We start from the raw sequence: 17,814 nt of genomic DNA, 5'->3' as shown, positions 1-17,814 counted from the left end.
TTTCGAAATCTTGAACAAAATGGGATAATTTGTTTTTGAATGAAATAACTTCTTCTGACATCGAGAAAATTGTGTTTCCTTTCCCCTGCAGTTTACGATTAAGCTGATTTAGATGAGACGTAATGTCAACCAAGAAATATTTTTTTGGATCAACTGATCGTCTGTTTCTAGAAATGAACACCCTTCTCAAGGCGAAATGCTTTAATTTCTGTTGATCTGGAAGCAAAACGTTTTAAAACGTTTCCTCTTGATAACCAACATACCTTGTTATGCAGCAGAAGATCTGCATACTCACTAATTGCATTGTACAATTTAAAAAAATACTTTTTGAATTTGAAAATTTAACAAATATCTTTTTCATTTATCACTCTTTTATCTGCGCGAGCAATGCCGGAAAATTCAGATTGTATTATATAAATATATTTTTTTATTTCTGCGTTAGCGGTCCGCAAAACGTTTCTCCTATTTTCAGTGGTCCACAGGTGTAAAAAGTTTGAGAAACACTGGACTGAGTCTAGTGCACACAGAAAAAAGAATTGAGGGAGGCTGCTTACTGTAGGTATCTCGTCGCTTCAATCATGGACCACTCCATTTCCTCAGTGATGAATACCTGGCATGCTGTTATAACTACTAGTGGGATGCTCATCTATGAGTCACTGTGACCTGTTCTATCCATAAAAAATGATCATCATTGTAAGCATGGCTACAAATTAAAGATGTCAACAATGTTGCAAAACATTTCCGCGTGGAGTCGGGACAGTGACAATGTGACTAGCTGAAACTAGGGATTGCAATACCGAATGAAAATAACAATAATGTTATTTTGGTATTTCCAATTGTATACCAGTACATATAATATGTACGTAACTTTTAAAATAGGTAAAGGCAAGATATGGTAGAGATACTGATGTTTACAAATACCTATAAAGGTAGTATATAATATGTAGTTGAACTATTCGCGAGCCGAATACTACAAGGTTCTAAGTGTTCGTCCTTGAAAAAACAAACCCAACAATGAAGTAGTATTCTAAGCTGCCTCATTGTTACTTTTGTTTCTCCAAGGACAAACACTTAGAACCTTGTACTTCTCCACTCGCGTATTGGTACATTCTTCTTCAAATGAGCTTTCAATAGATTTATTTTATGAATTACTAACTTCAAAATGTGGCATCTGCGCATGCGTTTCTGAAACATTTACTATGTGCATTGAGTAGATTTAGCTGCATGAGACAGGAGTTTCAGTTTTTAACTAAAAATGTTGCATCAATGCTATCTGCGGGGGTACATTAAATTACATGTGTTTTTTGAATGCCAACAAAATCACATCGACAAATATCATTATATTTTTTAATTAACTATTTATTTTACTCAACGAATAATTCACAAGATTTAAGAATGTACCATTCTAATTATTGAACATACATGTATTTATATGTATGTTCAATCATTATATTTGTTCAGAATTTTATCCTTTATATTCTGGCATTCATAACTCAATTTCGTCAAGTAGTGGAATAAGTTCACTTTGAAAATACACCCCTCAATTAATAAATTGCGCACGCCGCTCAACGCTCCGCCGAACGCGCAAACGCTGGACGAGCGCGCTTAAGGTAGAGCCGCCCCTGCTTCCCGGCAACTATGAAGTATGCCTAATAAATGTTGTTAACACAGTATTAACTGGTATGGAGTAGTGGAGTAAGAGAATAGTTAGTATACATTTAAGATTTTAATAAAACCACAGGTCCTTTAGTTCATATTTTATTGGTTCGATTAACATTTTTGAACAATAAAATTAATATATAATATTAATTACCTGAAAAAATAACGGGTATAGAAACCATAATCTTTATTTATTATAATTCTTATAATGAAAATATGAATGGGTTACGCAAAATAATTAATATAACTCTGTTGGATGTATTTGTTTATATGAGAGAACTGATTATAGTTTTTAAAAGAATCTTAGAAGTAGAGCTTAACAAAGAAATTAATTTATATCCTAATAAAATAATACAAAGGAAATCAGAACAATTGTTTCATTAACTGCAGATTAAAAGGAACTAGGGCAGATTTGTTTTTTTTTGATGTCATCAATTGAAATAACTTATATCCCACATATCGAACAAATATTATTTTACCTATACAATAATTTGAAACATTTTAGAAAAGTGCTTCCTTAATAAATTTGATATCATTAAATGGACCACAATCAGTCAGGTATTTTCTATCTGTGCTTCAGCAATATGTGCCATTAATAATTCATTATTATATTCTGTGACAAGTGTTATTTATATAACTAACTAATTATAAATTTTGCTAGTAAATCTCTTTACACATAATTTGAGTCCCCAGAACATTAAACTCTAGGAACACAATTTTTTATGTTAATTTTTTAACCAACTTCCAGTAGGTCAAAACGTTACATTAGCAAGCTTTAGTTTTAAGTTAACTTAAAGAACAACAATATTTAAGTTATAATAAATGGAGATTAAACATTTTATAATAATTTAATAACCATGATATGATACCATTTTGAGTATAAAATCTTAGGCCAATCAGATAAATTAATTAAGAATAATAATTAATACATATTACATATATAATATTAATAATAAATTGTGATGTCAGGGTCGAATCAGGACCCACTGGAATTATTGTGATGTCTTGAGTCAGCCTCATCTCGGCCACCTCGGGCCCTTTTTGCATAAAATGCACTAAATATTATAGTCTATATCGGCGTTTCCCAAACTATCCCAGGCGCTCTGAGAAATATAAAAATCTACAAACTGAGAATAATACCATAAAAAATTAATAATCTATTAAACGCCTACTATGCATGATAATATGGTAGGTGTCTTTGAGTAAATTATTTATATATTTTTTAGGAAAGTTAATTACTTATCTAATTATATTCAATTTAATGTTGAAAAATAATAAAATAGTTCAGGATTAATACTTTGATTATTTTGTTATATGACAGATAAATGATTTAAAAAAGTGTTGGTAAATTAAATGAGGTTGGGAAACGCCAGTCATAATAATATAAATAACATATGTAATAAAATTCAATATATCATATCATAGTAGTTACATATCTAAATGATAATATTTTTTTAGATGCAGTATATTGATTTTTTTTGTACAACTGCTATGTCATCGATTTAATTTTATCATTTTCATCTTGTGCATGCCTTATCCTTATAAGTTAGTAAATTTATAAAAATATCATCACAATATTTTGTTTTAACTTGTGCTATATGTATTAATTAATTAAAGAAACATAATATTTGATAGAAAGAAAAAATAATTATTTCAGATGTAATAATAATGCCGCGGCACCTGAGCAATGCCATTCATTAGGCTACTATGGAATATTTTGTTAAATAGTTTGGATTTTTTGGTCTATTTACTCTATTCGTTGAGGCAGACAGTTCTTAGTATGGCATCCACAACTGCGTAAGGGTCACAGTTGGATGAGGGTCTTCTGTCTTCCAGGTACCCCTTCTTCTCTTCTGCTACGCTACGGGGAATACGTATACTACAACCGCGGTTGGCAACACCTGTAACAAAATAAAGGTAGGTAACGATAAATCATTATTGCAACTTTTCATGGACTAATTAGGTATGAATGTAGTCTAGATAAACAAATAATGTCTAGATAGACAAATCCCAGTGACAAAGATATGTAACCGGAAAGAATATCGCTCACTTGAACAGTTATTCTTACAGGATATAATTAGATAACAGTAATATTATAACACAATGATGAAAATTCAAAACCTCGCCGACAATGTAAAGTTAATTTTTTGTGTGTCTTGATTTAATTACATAATAAATTAAAAAGTAGCTGATTTAGTTGCTTAGACAATTTTATATAGAGAACTTATTTAGCAAAAAACTTTATTCTAAAACTAGGAACCTTTTTCTTTTTAAAATTACTACCCCGATCTACCGTTCTCGCATAAATCGTTTTCCCGCATGGATCGTTCATTTTTGAAAGTCCCGTTAAACACCCATAAGAACAATGTTAAATAATCCTGCATTAACCATTCCCCGATTTATCGTTTTCCTCGATCTATCGTCTATATAATATGAAAATGTGAATAATAATGTGGCGGGACCATAATATTATTATGGTCCCGCCACAAATATTATCATGATTGACCGTTTTTGTTGAACATTTTTCATTTCGCTTTCGTAGAATTGTTTATGATGCTTTGTTTGCAAGATATTATGTTCCAGTCACAAATAATATTATCCTGATTGACCATTTTTTTTTTTATATTTTTCATTTAGCTTTCATAGAATTGTTTATGATACTTTTTTTTTTATTATTTCATCAGTTATTCTTCTAGTCATTTTTATCAAGAACCAGTGATTATTAATGCTCCTTCAGTAAACCCAGCATACTGGGATGGATAGCATGTGGCACTGTCAAATTGGAACCACGTCATGTTTGTCAGATCTATACTTTCCAATTGAGGGCAAAAGCAATCCTGGATCATCAACTGGTATCAGCCGTCAAGAAATGTGGGCCAATTTTTTTCAAAATGCAATGGATGTTCTCGGATCTCTTGAGAATTTTCACTTGCCGGGATTTCACAATTTTGCTTGTCAATGAAGTCATTCAGACAAAAATGATCTTCGTTGTTAAACACGATTGTCATAATCGAAGTACAATTGGTATGATTATGCACCATATTAACAAATGGCAAACACATGTGAATACAACTGTCAGAAAATGATACAAAAATTTCTGATTCATTGCCCCAATCGACTGTCAAAGACATCAGTCCCCTAATGAAAACCTGTTTAATTTAGCACCCATCATGCAATTTTCACTTATTTGGTATGTCAGATTATAAAGCCAGTCATTTGAACCTAGTGAAGCAGACACGGCATTACATCTCTATGCAGTAGTAGGTATCGCCTGTTATGTAGCTATGTTCAGACGGTTGGCTTAATGTTGATGATTTACTATAAAATCCCCGTATTGTCATAAATCATGAATATTATTGTATTTAGTTCATTTATCAGAATGACTCAGAAACTTACCGGCGCTAAAGTCGTTGATGCTAGAAGTTTCAAAGTTGCCAGTCAGTCTTTTTTCATTATCCTTTCCTCCTTTAGGATCGTAGACCTTGATATGTCTCATATGGACTTTGGAGAGCTTGTCAATTGCCTTTTCAATTTCACTGAAAATAAAGGAATAGATTTATATGAATAAGACATGATGGATGGATAGTGTTAGGAAACTTCTCCGGGTGTGTATGAAAGGTGGAGCAGAAAGCAGAGAGTATGTCATAGGACATAGATACTACATTCTTAAACCACTAAATGCCACGAAGTATTAGTATGGCAGTTATTGTATGGTGGTTTGCGAATTTCTATAAAACATATCTTTATTTGGAAATATATTAAAAGTATAATGATCATTAAGACTTGTATGTCTGTTAAGTATTTAACCATGATTCCAAAAAATGGTGGTGTCTGTACAAAATATTAAATTATTTAAAACCGGTACTAGTATAATGAGTGTAAAGTACAGCGTGTATACAATCATTTTCTATGATCGGCCATGTGCACAAGAAATAATTAATAATTGTAGACAGCTTAAACGCGCTTATGGCATACATCCAGTTGATAGGTTAGGAAAGTAGAAGAGGATGACCAAAAGATGACTGAAAACTTGTAAAATTTGTAATTCTTACAAGAGTACAAAAATAGGATCTCTTTCAAAGGTGCTGAAGAAAACCTTCTTATATATAGATGGAGCCTAAAAATGAATGTACCTAATAAAAAAATGAACTCTGTAAAACTGTTTATATAGTGTATATCTCATAGGTTACCATGGTGTAGTCATGTAGTAATATCAAAAAAAGTACTGCAGTACCAAATAACCTTTTTTTAAAGATTTGAGTAGATACTTACATAATTCCATTATCATCTCGCATCTTCTGGGTGGAGAAATTGGTATGAGCACCAGAGCCATTCCAGTTTTCGATCGGCTTGGGGTCCAAGCTGACAATGATGCCGAACTCCTCAGCCAGTCTGTGGAGAAGGAATCTGGCGATCCAAAGATCATCAGCTACCTTGGTGCCGACAGTTGGTCCAACCTGGAACTCCCATTGGGAAGGCATGACTTCGGCGTTGGTTCCACAGATGGAGACTCCAGCATACAGGCAGCATCTGTAGTGGGCCTCGACCAGATCTCTCGCATATACTTTGTTAGCGCCGACTCCGCAGTAGTATGGGCCCTGAGGAGGTGGATATCCTCCCTGGGGCCAGCCAAACGGTCTAAGGTCGGCATCCAGGAGGGTGTATTCCTGTTCGATACCGAACCATGGGATTTCATCCTTGCATTTCTGGTAGGCCTCGTCGCACGCCTTCCTTTTGTTAGTCTCTGTAAATTGGCAAAAAAAATGTTTCAACACTATAACCTGACAAATAATAACTGACTAACTGAAAAAAAATATGACAGACTTTAATGCATACAGACATAACCATTGAAAATAAGATACTTTTCAACAAAACGTTTATCCTATATTTTTCCACACTCAAGAATGATACCTTCTTACTACCACACCCAGAAGGTAACGTACTTCTCTTTCTTTTTGTGTTCCCTGGGAAATTTAAAATAACTTTTATTTGGGAGACAGTAAATTTCGAAATGTGAAGAATTAAAAAAAAGGACAAATCCTCATATTTATGAAGCTTTTTAAATAATAATTATTCTAGTTATAAGATCTTATAAAGAGGTATTCAATAACAATTTAAGATTTGGTTAAAATGGGATATACCCGATAGACTGACGATATAGTCATTGGATCGAAAAGATTTTTACTGATTTTGTTAACGTCATTATCGCAAAACCTTGTCATATCAAAATTCCTTAATTTTGCTTAGCCCGCTTCCTATTTAGTTCATAATTATAAAAAAAACTGTTCTTATTGATAATAATTTGTTACCTGTTGGTTCATAATTGTATTTATAGGTGTCACACATAACGAGGATATTGCTTCCACGCCTGAAGGGATCTTTGTAGATGGCCTGAGGGTACAAGAATGTGTCGGAGTTCTGGCCTGTTGCCTGGTTGGTTGAGCTTCCATCGTAGTTCCAGACTGGCAGATCTATAAAAGCAACAAATCATGGTGTTGGCGAAGAGTGTGAAAATACAAGAATGTTTACAAAAAAAAAAAGGAAATATAACATGTCCCGTAGGGGTTTATGGGAATGTTATCTGATCAAATCAATGGCGGATAAAGGAAATTTGGCACCTAATCGTTCAACAGCGAGTCTTTTTATATATGGGATATATTTTTGTATGACAAACAACCTTTGCATTGTAAGCTATAAAATATTTTTGGAAAGTGAATGCATACAAAGTTTTTAAGATTATGTTGCGAAAAGTAGGTACTCATATTGATTTATATTGAATACTATAATTCATGTCTAATCACACCATCAGAAAGGTGCCACAGCCTGGACTGGACGGAATGTCTATATTGAGGAGTTTATTTATGTGAAATGTCTGAAATTATTATGTGTAGACTGACAACTATAACTTGATGCGTGGCCTCGGCGCTAGAATCACAAGAGAGTGTTACGGGTATATTGCGAGCTATTATTTTTTCAAACACATCAAATTATAGTTGTCGGTCTCTATGTAGGTAGGTATGTTTTAATGTAAAACCTAAGTGCTATCTTATGATATTAAATTTTATACATTTATTTCATAATATTAAATTTTATTAAGTTGCATGTCGCTAGCGTACATTATTGCTGTTTTATGAATATTTAATATTGTCTAAAACAGTGATTTCCAAACATTTAGAATTTGAATGGTTGTTATATTTTATTAGAAATGTAAGGTACATACATCCCTTATAAATCAAACTACAAGTTTGGATCGCTTTCTCTAATGTGCATTCTAAAATGTATTTGATTTTATTTACAACAGTCGCAAAAAAGCAAAATGCAAGAAGCGCTATGCAAATACATATAAGAATGGTAAACAATCAAACTTTAAAAAAAAGTATGATGTTCCCGTTCAGGCAAAACAAACTAAACACATAATTTTAATTCTTACAAAATATAATGGGTCAATAAACGAGTAAACAAGCACATTTTGACATAGGTACAATCAGCGCTCAAAATGGAATATTTTACGAACCGGAGCGCTCAATATTTTATGAAAATGTTAGCATAGTTATCTAATTGCTTGTGTATTTTATAAAAATACGTATGTTATGCCGTGTCCATATTGGCAACAAGTTGCTGGCAACCTCATTATATTTCGATTAAAATAATTTTTGCTCAAACAAATTTTGATGATTATCGTGAAATTTAATGAGGTTGCCAGTGTGGACGAACTTTTAAATTTTTACATTAAATGGCAAATCTAGCTCACTGTCAAAGTTATATGTCCACGAGACGGAGCGATAATTTCGGGGATTTTACGAACCGGAACGGCGCTCCGGTGCGTTCCGGTCCATTTCGAACCCTGGGTACAATGATTTTTGACTAATTATTTATGTGTACTAATATTATGTTAATATCTCTATCCAATTGCATTCCTGAAAGTATCCTAGTCTGAAAAAAACATTTTGTATGATACTTACGAAGTAAAGTCTTTAATTTATATTGATAATGCCGATTTTTTTTCTATACAAACTGTCATAATATGGGCATTTCATGTCTTTTGCTTGAAAGGAAGCTGTGTAGTATCAATGATAAACAAGTTTACTTATTTACCTTTAGGGTTATTAGGAATGAAGTCTAGGGTCCTGTCCTTGCATCTCAGGTATTCACCAGTGCCGTCGATCCAGATATAAGTAGCCTGGATTTTGTCCGCAGGCAGCGGCAGGTCCAGGTACTTTGTGAGGATAGTTTTGTTTAGGACTGCGTTGGGAGAATCCGTCAGGAAATGACCTCCTAATCGACCTCGGTTTTCTAGAACACACAATAAGGTATTATATTATTAATGTTTATAGATATTTTATTAGTAGTTCAATGCCGAAAAGAATGCAAAATAAACTTTTTTAAATTTTGGATGAAACTCAATATTTGGTAGGTGTACAACTGTACAAGGATAGTATAATTTTATAATATTTTGTTTTTTACCCTTTTACTTATGTCATTCTTAATTTGATATAAATTGAATAAAATTTTAATAAGAATTTTAAAAGTATTAAAATGTTTTGATTATTTTGAATGAAAAAAAAAGACTATGTATATAAGTATATATAGAGCAAATAATTACAAGCGAGTGGTTTTCTAAACTATAATTTAACAATTTTTTTTTTCTACGAAAAGACAAGATTTGAGAATGTAACATTCTATATTATATTGAACATACGTAATTTGAAAATATTTCATGCACTGTGCATGTGTTGTAATTAAGTAGGATACACGTAGCTTAATTGGAAAAGCACACTGGCGCGAATTCAGCGGTTACAGGTTCAAATCCCGTCGTGAATCGTATTTTTTTCTAGTGGGTATATGCATGAAATGTTTTCAAATTATATATGTTTATAATTTAAGGTACCTAATATCTTTTTGTACGCAATAAGGATTTAATTTCTCAGGTACTTTTATTACCTACTACTTAGATAATCAGATTATTGAACTCACCATCTCCCCCCTTCCGCGGGCACGAGTCGGCCATCTTTATTCAACGTGGATAAGGACAGTCTGAAAATAGAAGAATAAGAAAACGAGTTCAAAGATATGAATATTTTTTTCTCAAAAAACGTAAAACACATTACTTAACGGTAGGCAAATCTTACTGTCATATTATTTATAAATAAATTGCAAGAAAATCTGCACAGCGGATAAAATTTGTCGCAAACAATATATATTTAAAAATTAAAATATGAAAAGAAAAATATTATTTACTACTTAACATATTATTGAGATTGAAAAGCGCAAACATCTTTTTGCCACATTTTTTTCGTGGCAAACACAATATTATATAAGTAATATAATATAATAGCAACAACATAATATGCGAATACAAAGTCAAGACGTTATTATATGATTCGAAAGAAAAACTTTGATTTTGAATATGTGGTAGGTAGCTATTCTAAAATTTATCGAATGAAAAATCAATAAGTAAGTACCTACTAGGTACATAATAAATTAATATTATGAAAGAAAATTATTAAGAAAATATTTATTTTTCTAAACGCATTTATTATTAACATTTTTTCTTCAATAAAGGTAGCCGCCAACGCAAGACAATATTATAACATTAATGGTCATTTTACAATTATTACATGTAGGTATCTATAATTCCAGAACATTTGTATTTTAGGTGATATTCATGAACGAAATAAGTATGTTAATTTATAATTTATTTTTTGTAGCTTAAGAATCTATGAATCTTTGTCGTAAAACTGGGTTTATATTAATTTGACGTTGTACTCGAGGAGATGAATAGAAGATGGGCAAGTGCAGTGACTGTATTTTTCAATTCTTTTTTTACCAGGTCACCAAAAACATTACCATTTCACGAGTATAACATGTGGTGATACAGGTCAAAACGTAAACATACTACGCCTTATATAAAATCAAAATGTTTATTTGCAAAACTATAGTTAAGTCATTAATGCTTACATGTCTCTTCTAAACAGCTCCAGAATTATTTAATTACCTTTGTATATAGATAACAAAGTGTTCCATAAACCATTGAAGATAAGCTTATTTCTTGGTAAATGATTAAAAGTAGCAAACACTAATATAAAACAATAAAACACACTAATGTGGTAATAATATTCTTATAGGTCGCGCGATAAACTAAAAATAAATAAAATAGTTTTTAATAACTAACCAATGTATATTATGGAGGTTTAATTTAGTGACATAAATGTTAAGTGGTTGTTAACCTTTTTTGAGAAGCGACCCAGATTTGGTTGATACCTTTGAGACATTAAAGGTACAAACAGATTACAACTAAATACACTATAATATTTACAACAAACAAAATTTATGAATTTATATCGGTAACAATAACAAGTATGTGAACCTTGGCTTTGAAATGTAACCCACCAGTGTGATGGTTACATGTTACATAGTTTACCTGAAGAGTGATTGATTATGGAATACAGTATGTGGGGATTGTTACCTACTATCGAATTTGCAATGTTTCGAAAGATCGTAAAAAATATGTTTGTATATTTGTTACGTATCGTATGTTATGAATTATTTATGAAGCTAAAAATTAATAGCTTGCTTAATTAGATTTTGTTATTGTGATGAATTCTGTAGAATGTGATAACGCTATGCAAACAATTAATATATAAATAATATCCATTCCGCAGAAGATTAGAGAAATTTTCAATGAGAAGGACCTCCAGCATCAAAATGTATCGGAACGTAAAGTGAAAAGAGCGTATTAGTTCTTTTAATGGCTGTTAAATTATGTTTTTTTATCGATAAATTACCCAATCAATGGAGAATTCTTTTGAGAAGGGTCGCAGATTCTGCGAAGATCTTGAACCACTCAATATCTGAAACAACATAGGAAAAAACACATTAATATTGAAAATAATAAAAATATAACAGTTGAAAATGGTATGAACCGATAAATCTTTGTGTAGATACATTATACCGAATGTAATTAGTATTTATATACATAAAACATTACATACATTTATTTAGTTACTAGATACTGTATATTATTGGTAACAAAGAACAAAAGCCGGTCTCTAATATTAACGGAATTATAAAAACACTTTAGTTGTGTGATTATTAGTTCTTTTGTCGTAATTAGGTAGGGTGCAGGTGACTAAATTGAAAAAGCAGATGCGAGTTCGAGTCCCGCCCGGTACCATATTTTTTTCAAGATTTTAAAAATAGTTATATTTCGGTGTTTAGTAAAGAATGTAACAATCTTAAATCATTCTTTGAAAAATTGAATTATATTTATAAATACTATTTCTATGTTCTTGCTTGATATTTTTATTTCATATTATTTGGAAAAACGTGGCTCTTACAACCAAAAAGGTTGAATACCACTACATTATATCGACAATTTTCCGAAAATATTGATATATATATATATATATATCTAATTTTATAAAAATAAGTTTGTTAGATTTTTTGTTATATAGCCTACATATTATCCCAGATGGTCAAATTATTGTTTCCATGAGATGGAACGATAATCTCAGGGATTTCTTGAATCGGAGTTGCGCCCGTGTGTTCCGGCCTATTTCGACCACTATATTGATACTATTTTTGGCGATATTTAATAATTATAGTAGGTTCCAACTTACATGATAATGTAGTTTTAATTATGTACTTCCTTTCAAACCTAAGTTAATTGCTATAATCAGAAAACCTAAGTGTATCTATATAATGTAATTCATATCTGAAGATTGTTATTAATTGGTTTGTTGTTGTTTATTGTGTTTGTTTTTCGTTCAATGTAGTTATAATAGTTAGGTAATCCAATGATTTTACTTTATTCAGAATAATTATTTATTTACTGCAATTACTATTATTTATCTAGGTACACAGAACAGATTAATAAATATAATTCCAATAGGCTATACCCCAATACACTACAATTTGATGCAGGGTTTTGAATGTGTGAGTGTCTTATAATAAACCACACATTATATAGGTATGTGCAATAGTGTGTGTTGCAACCTTCAAATACACCAATATTGAATGAGCATAAACCGGCAGCAGTTGTCAGAATGAAGGACAAGCGTATTGTTGACACGTGTTTAAATTTATCCCATATTCTTCCACACTCAAGATTGGTTACCCATTAGGTATTTCAGTTACCATTATTTCTGAGTTCCCTGTTCACCTGTCTCTCATTTAATACCTACAAATGTTCCAACTTACATATTATTGTACCTATAAGGCAGTTTTAACGATGTATTTCCTATTAAACTTAATCTATAATCTGGGGAAAGTAAAACATAATGATTTGTGTAGTTCCTCGAATTCAATCAGTAATACCTATCACCAATGGACTGATAATAAATGTACCTATTAGGTATTCAAAAACTTATTTCATTATGATTTTTTCCCCGTAATAGTGACAACACTAACTATGTTTTACTCAGTTTCTGCATAAGCAGTGTTGCCAATTGTCGTTGGCAAAAACATGTCAGGGTACGAAAACAAGCTATTTGGCAGAAAAACGCTAGATTTTGTGAAAATAAAAAGGAAATTTACTTATTCTACCAAGAATCTACCAAGAACGAAGTCAATGCCTTTCCTTTCGCGTACCTATCGAAAAACAGCGCGAAAATCGAAAAAATGTCTATTTGTGTAAAAAACACATTTAACAAACATATATTTTTAAATTGATAATAAATGCCTATATTGTGTCAACGGCGTTCAATTTTCGTTTTATGTCATTCCGATAATTGATCTATAGTCAAACTTATGTCACATACTTAGCACACCTTAAATTATATGATATCATTTCACTATAAGGCCACGAATGCTCCTAATATATGAAGTGTTAAATTATGTTTTATTTATCACGTTACTAAAATAGGTACAGATCTAACTGCATTAAGTAGATATCTGATGTCAGAAATTTGATGCGCATGAAAAAAAAAACTAAATATCTAGCGTATTTTTAGCACATTTAAATCTGTTGGATGCATTAAAAATGCTAGTAAAAACGCCACAAACCAGATGCGTTTTTTGCAAGCTAGATGTCTATCGAAAAATGCTATATCTGGCCAGGCTCGAAATGGATCGGAAGGCACCGGAGCGCCGATCCGGTTCGTAACATCCCCAAAATTATCGCTCCGTCTCGTGTAATTTGACCGTCTGAGCGACATATGCCATATAATAAAAAAACCTAACATATTTATTTTTTAAAATACATATACAATTAGATAATAATGTTAGGTAATATTTTCGTAAAATTATCGAGCACACCGGTTCGTAAAATTTTACATTTCGAGCGCTGTATCTGGCAAGAAAAACGCTAAATTGGCAACAACGATACTGCATTTATTTATATTTTTTTAATGTTAGACAGAGTGTGTTATATACCTTTTACTGCGAAAATAAAATGACGCAAAGAAAGTTTTCCTTGCCAAATAATTCCGCGTTTGACATTGAATACCGAATATTAAATGTCGAGTCAAAGAACATTGTTAAATCTGCCACATCACCACTAGTAGGTATTAACAATGCGCTACAAAAGGTATTTTATATACTGATATAATCAGTGGCGGCTCGTGGAAAGATACCTGGGGGTGCTGCTGTTGATTAAAAATAAAAACAATATTTATTTGGATTAAGTATGTTTTACTATTAAGGGGGATCATATATTATTTTTTTTTGATAATTCTGAATCTGAATCTGAAAACATTAAAAAGATTTTTTTAAGACAAAGATAAACTTACAATTGTAAACAAATGTGAATTTGTCACATATGTGGTACATAGCTTACGTTCATTTTACATTATTTTTATGGTTATATTTATTATTAAAATTTAGTTTATTAAGTTTTCAATGAATTTCCGCTAGGTTCTCTGTTGGCATATATGATCCCCCTTAACATCAAAATTAAATATAAATCATTAATTATATCATTAAGTAATTAAAATAACGAACTTTGCATAAATTGCTTGCAGAAATAAATTTAAACAATGTTAATAAATCATTAAAGTTATATTTCTTTCCTCCGCTGTCGCGCGCGTGCTCACGTACGAACGCAGAAACGGCGAAATACTATCGGGCTGGCATATTCGTTTGAAAACGGTACTGCAGTACCGCGGTATATGACAATTATTGGATGTATCGTTGTGCGGGCGAGCTTAATTCGCGCTTAAATAATATTGATATTTTCATATAATATATATACGTTAAAGTGCCCACCACCACCCGCCATATATGCACAGCCGTGGATATGCACGGCCGCTTTCTATGACGCTTTAAACGTGTCTGAAAGAAGTGATTTTAAGTGCTCATTCCGTCCCGAGACGGAGCCGCACGGGACTGATGCTGCAACCATGCACCGTAGTGCTTAAAGAAGAAAGTCAAGAAAGAAAATTTTTGTTTTTTACATAAATTTATGTATATTATAATATTACATTTTTATCAATTTGCTTAGGGGTGCTGCAGTTCCGCAGTGCATTTAGATGAGCCGCCACTGGATATAACATATACAGATGACGGTTGTAGGAGACATGCACATTCGTAATTTGACCAGTGGTCGAAATAGAAAATCTTACGAACCGGAGCGCTGAATAATCATTCAAAAATATCAAATTATGTTAAATATTTCTCGGATATCATAAGGGCGATATGCCTAATAATCAGGGTTTCATTTATACTTTGAAGGGGCTCTGCGCTAATACACATTACCCCCCCCCCCCAATACAACATTAAAATGTAGTTTTTTTTTAAATGGGTACCTATTCATTGTTGCAAAACCACTTATTTTTCGTAAATTTTCTTAGAATTGGGCTCTTATCTTCAAAATTCTAGAAGCTCGTACATTTGTGTATAGCTTCGCTGCAAGGTTCTTTTGTGATTTCAAATTATTTTTCAGGTTCCGGAAACCTACTAATTTAAGGTCCTGGACCTGTAGTCCCTTTAGCCATTTTTGTAAACACATCTGAAATCTGAACAGCCTATATTATATTATAGACCTTGTAGGACTCATCATTAATAAATAATATATACATATTGTCAGCGCCGCAGGCGAATTTTTTCCCACGAATCAGTTCTTACAACTTTAAAAACTATGAAACGGAACGCAATTTTCAAAGAAGCCACGAGCCGGAACGGTATCTTTTAGAATTTCACGAACAGGAACGGCGCTCCGGTGCGTTCCGGTCTATTTCGAGCCCTGAATTTGACAGTACAGTAAACATGTTTGAATATTGCGTTTAGTAAGTAAGTACTGAATCTTTTCAATCCGAAATTTAAATGACATAGACATATAACTTTAAATATTGAGGAAAAACGGTTTAAATTCAGACAGTTGTCATTGTTGTTAAATGATGTAGCAGTGGTGAGAGGTGGAGGTAGGCTGTTAAGATTCGACATAAATAGTGCACACTAAAGTTTGTCAGTTATACTTATGTGTTTTCATTGCACTAATTATACAATTTTCAGACATTGCTGGTTAATTTTTAAAATTCAATTAAGCCCTGTCTAAACCAAACCATAATAGTTTAAGTATGCTATGTGCGATCCGACAAAAATAATGCACACTTTTTCGGTGATACTTTTTTGTTTTCGTTGATTTAATAATACATATTACAGATGGTGATGGTTAGTATTATAAAATTCATTAAGCTATGCCTAAACCAAACCAAAATCGATTTAAAAAATCTTCTTCTGTTTATAAAATATCTAAAATGATTTTTAGATATTATATTTATAAACGATTTTTTTACTGTTATCTACGATGGCTTGGATTAGGCAGAGTTTAATTGAATTAAAAAAAAACAACTAAAACTATCGACACGTTATGAAAACTAATATCGTATAACTGAGAAAGTTTAGTGTGCACTTTTTAATATTATGTCCACCTGTATGTATACCAATGTAAGAATACAACTTGGGGTGCCTTTATTTACAAAATATAATAGATGATAATTTTTATTGTTACATAGTTGCAAAAACGATAACGAGGTTGAATAACATTTCATGATTGATACATTAGAATAATTGAGAAAATTCTACATATTTTGTTAAACAAAAAAAAATCTGGTGATAAGTACAACTGATAGCGATAACATAACGGCGATAACAGTGATACTTAACTGATTTTTTTAAATATATATATTATACTTTGTTAAGTTTACGCCTCTGACATTTTGGTAAAACTCCCCCGATTATAACTAATGAGTTATGACTAATGTGCAACTATTTTTTTTATTACTGAATATAAGTACAAAAAAAATAAAAATGTTAGTTTCTACATTAACGTAATCATTATTAATAATATTTATTAAATAATTTAAATTTGGTTAACGCAGTGAACGAGTTGTATTAATGTTATTTACGTTAATTTATTACTAAACATTTAAATTCGTGGAATTATAAGTACCTACATACCTCATAAATTAAAAATAATTCTCATAAATAGGCGGTCGAAAGCTTAAAGGCCACAGCACTCACTCGGAAAATGAAAAATCCGAGTTAGAATAATACACTCGGTCCAATATTTTTTTAGGATTTTCTCTAATAGGTGTGTTTTAGAGGAATTTCAGATGACTAAGATGTAACTGTAACGAGATGTACTATAATAATATAAAACCAACATTAAAATGAATTTTATATTGACCAGGTCGTCTATAATTTCTGTAATTTCTATAAGCTTCCTGTATCAAGCATATTTTATTTGAGGAACAACGTTTATTTAAAAAAAAATGATATTTTTATGTTTACTCTAACATCTATGGTTTACTCGGTACCTTTACTTAATTCAATTAAACTGAGTTGCCAGATGTTCAATGTAGATTTAATTTTTTTGTTACAAATTAAACAAAACAATATTATGTATGAAACCTACCTACGTCGGTAACCATAATATAAGTAAATAATGGATCATATTTATTTGCGTACTGTGCTCCACTGGTTTAATCACTGATCATTTAATTCGATCTTTTAGTTTGCTTTCAAATCAACAGATAGCGCGTCTAATAAGTAATAATAACGAAGGAAAATGTGTCAAGGTCGGAATAGATAAAACCAGGAAATTTTACGTTGCATTCAGACTAAGGTCGGAGATGCATCTAGTGTGAAGAACAATGCGAGATTTTTAATATTATTTTGTAGTGTTATTTGTAATTATGTATATTTCAAGAATTAGTA

At 31.6% G+C, this 17,814-nt stretch overlaps 1 protein-coding gene across 2 annotated transcripts in view; it reads right to left on the bottom strand.

The window, feature by feature from the left end:
- Positions 1–1,812: 1,812 nt before the first annotated feature.
- Positions 1,813–17,814, bottom strand: part of Gs2 (glutamine synthetase 2) — a 77,584-nt gene continuing 61,582 nt past the window's right edge. For both annotated transcript variants that reach the window (XM_085941674.1, XM_085941668.1), the window contains 7 exons: positions 11,445–11,510; positions 9,634–9,693; positions 8,755–8,952; positions 6,969–7,130; positions 5,932–6,403; positions 5,056–5,195; positions 1,813–3,560 (listed from right to left, as the gene is read on the bottom strand). In XM_085941674.1, the coding sequence (XP_085797800.1) occupies positions 3,412–3,560; positions 5,056–5,195; positions 5,932–6,403; positions 6,969–7,130; positions 8,755–8,952; positions 9,634–9,667 (1,155 nt within the window). In that variant the 5' untranslated portion in view covers positions 9,668–9,693; positions 11,445–11,510 and the 3' untranslated portion in view covers positions 1,813–3,411. The remainder of the gene's footprint in view (positions 3,561–5,055; positions 5,196–5,931; positions 6,404–6,968; positions 7,131–8,754; positions 8,953–9,633; positions 9,694–11,444; positions 11,511–17,814) is intronic.

This window comes from Rhyacophila brunnea, unplaced genomic scaffold (genome assembly GCF_057557595.1).
Source record: "Rhyacophila brunnea isolate RB1 unplaced genomic scaffold, BYU_Rbru_1.0 scaffold_1, whole genome shotgun sequence".
Lineage (NCBI taxonomy): Eukaryota > Metazoa > Arthropoda > Insecta > Trichoptera > Rhyacophilidae > Rhyacophila > Rhyacophila brunnea.
The sequence above is the reverse complement of the archived record's forward strand: the minus strand, read 5'-3'. Positions and strand labels throughout refer to the sequence as shown.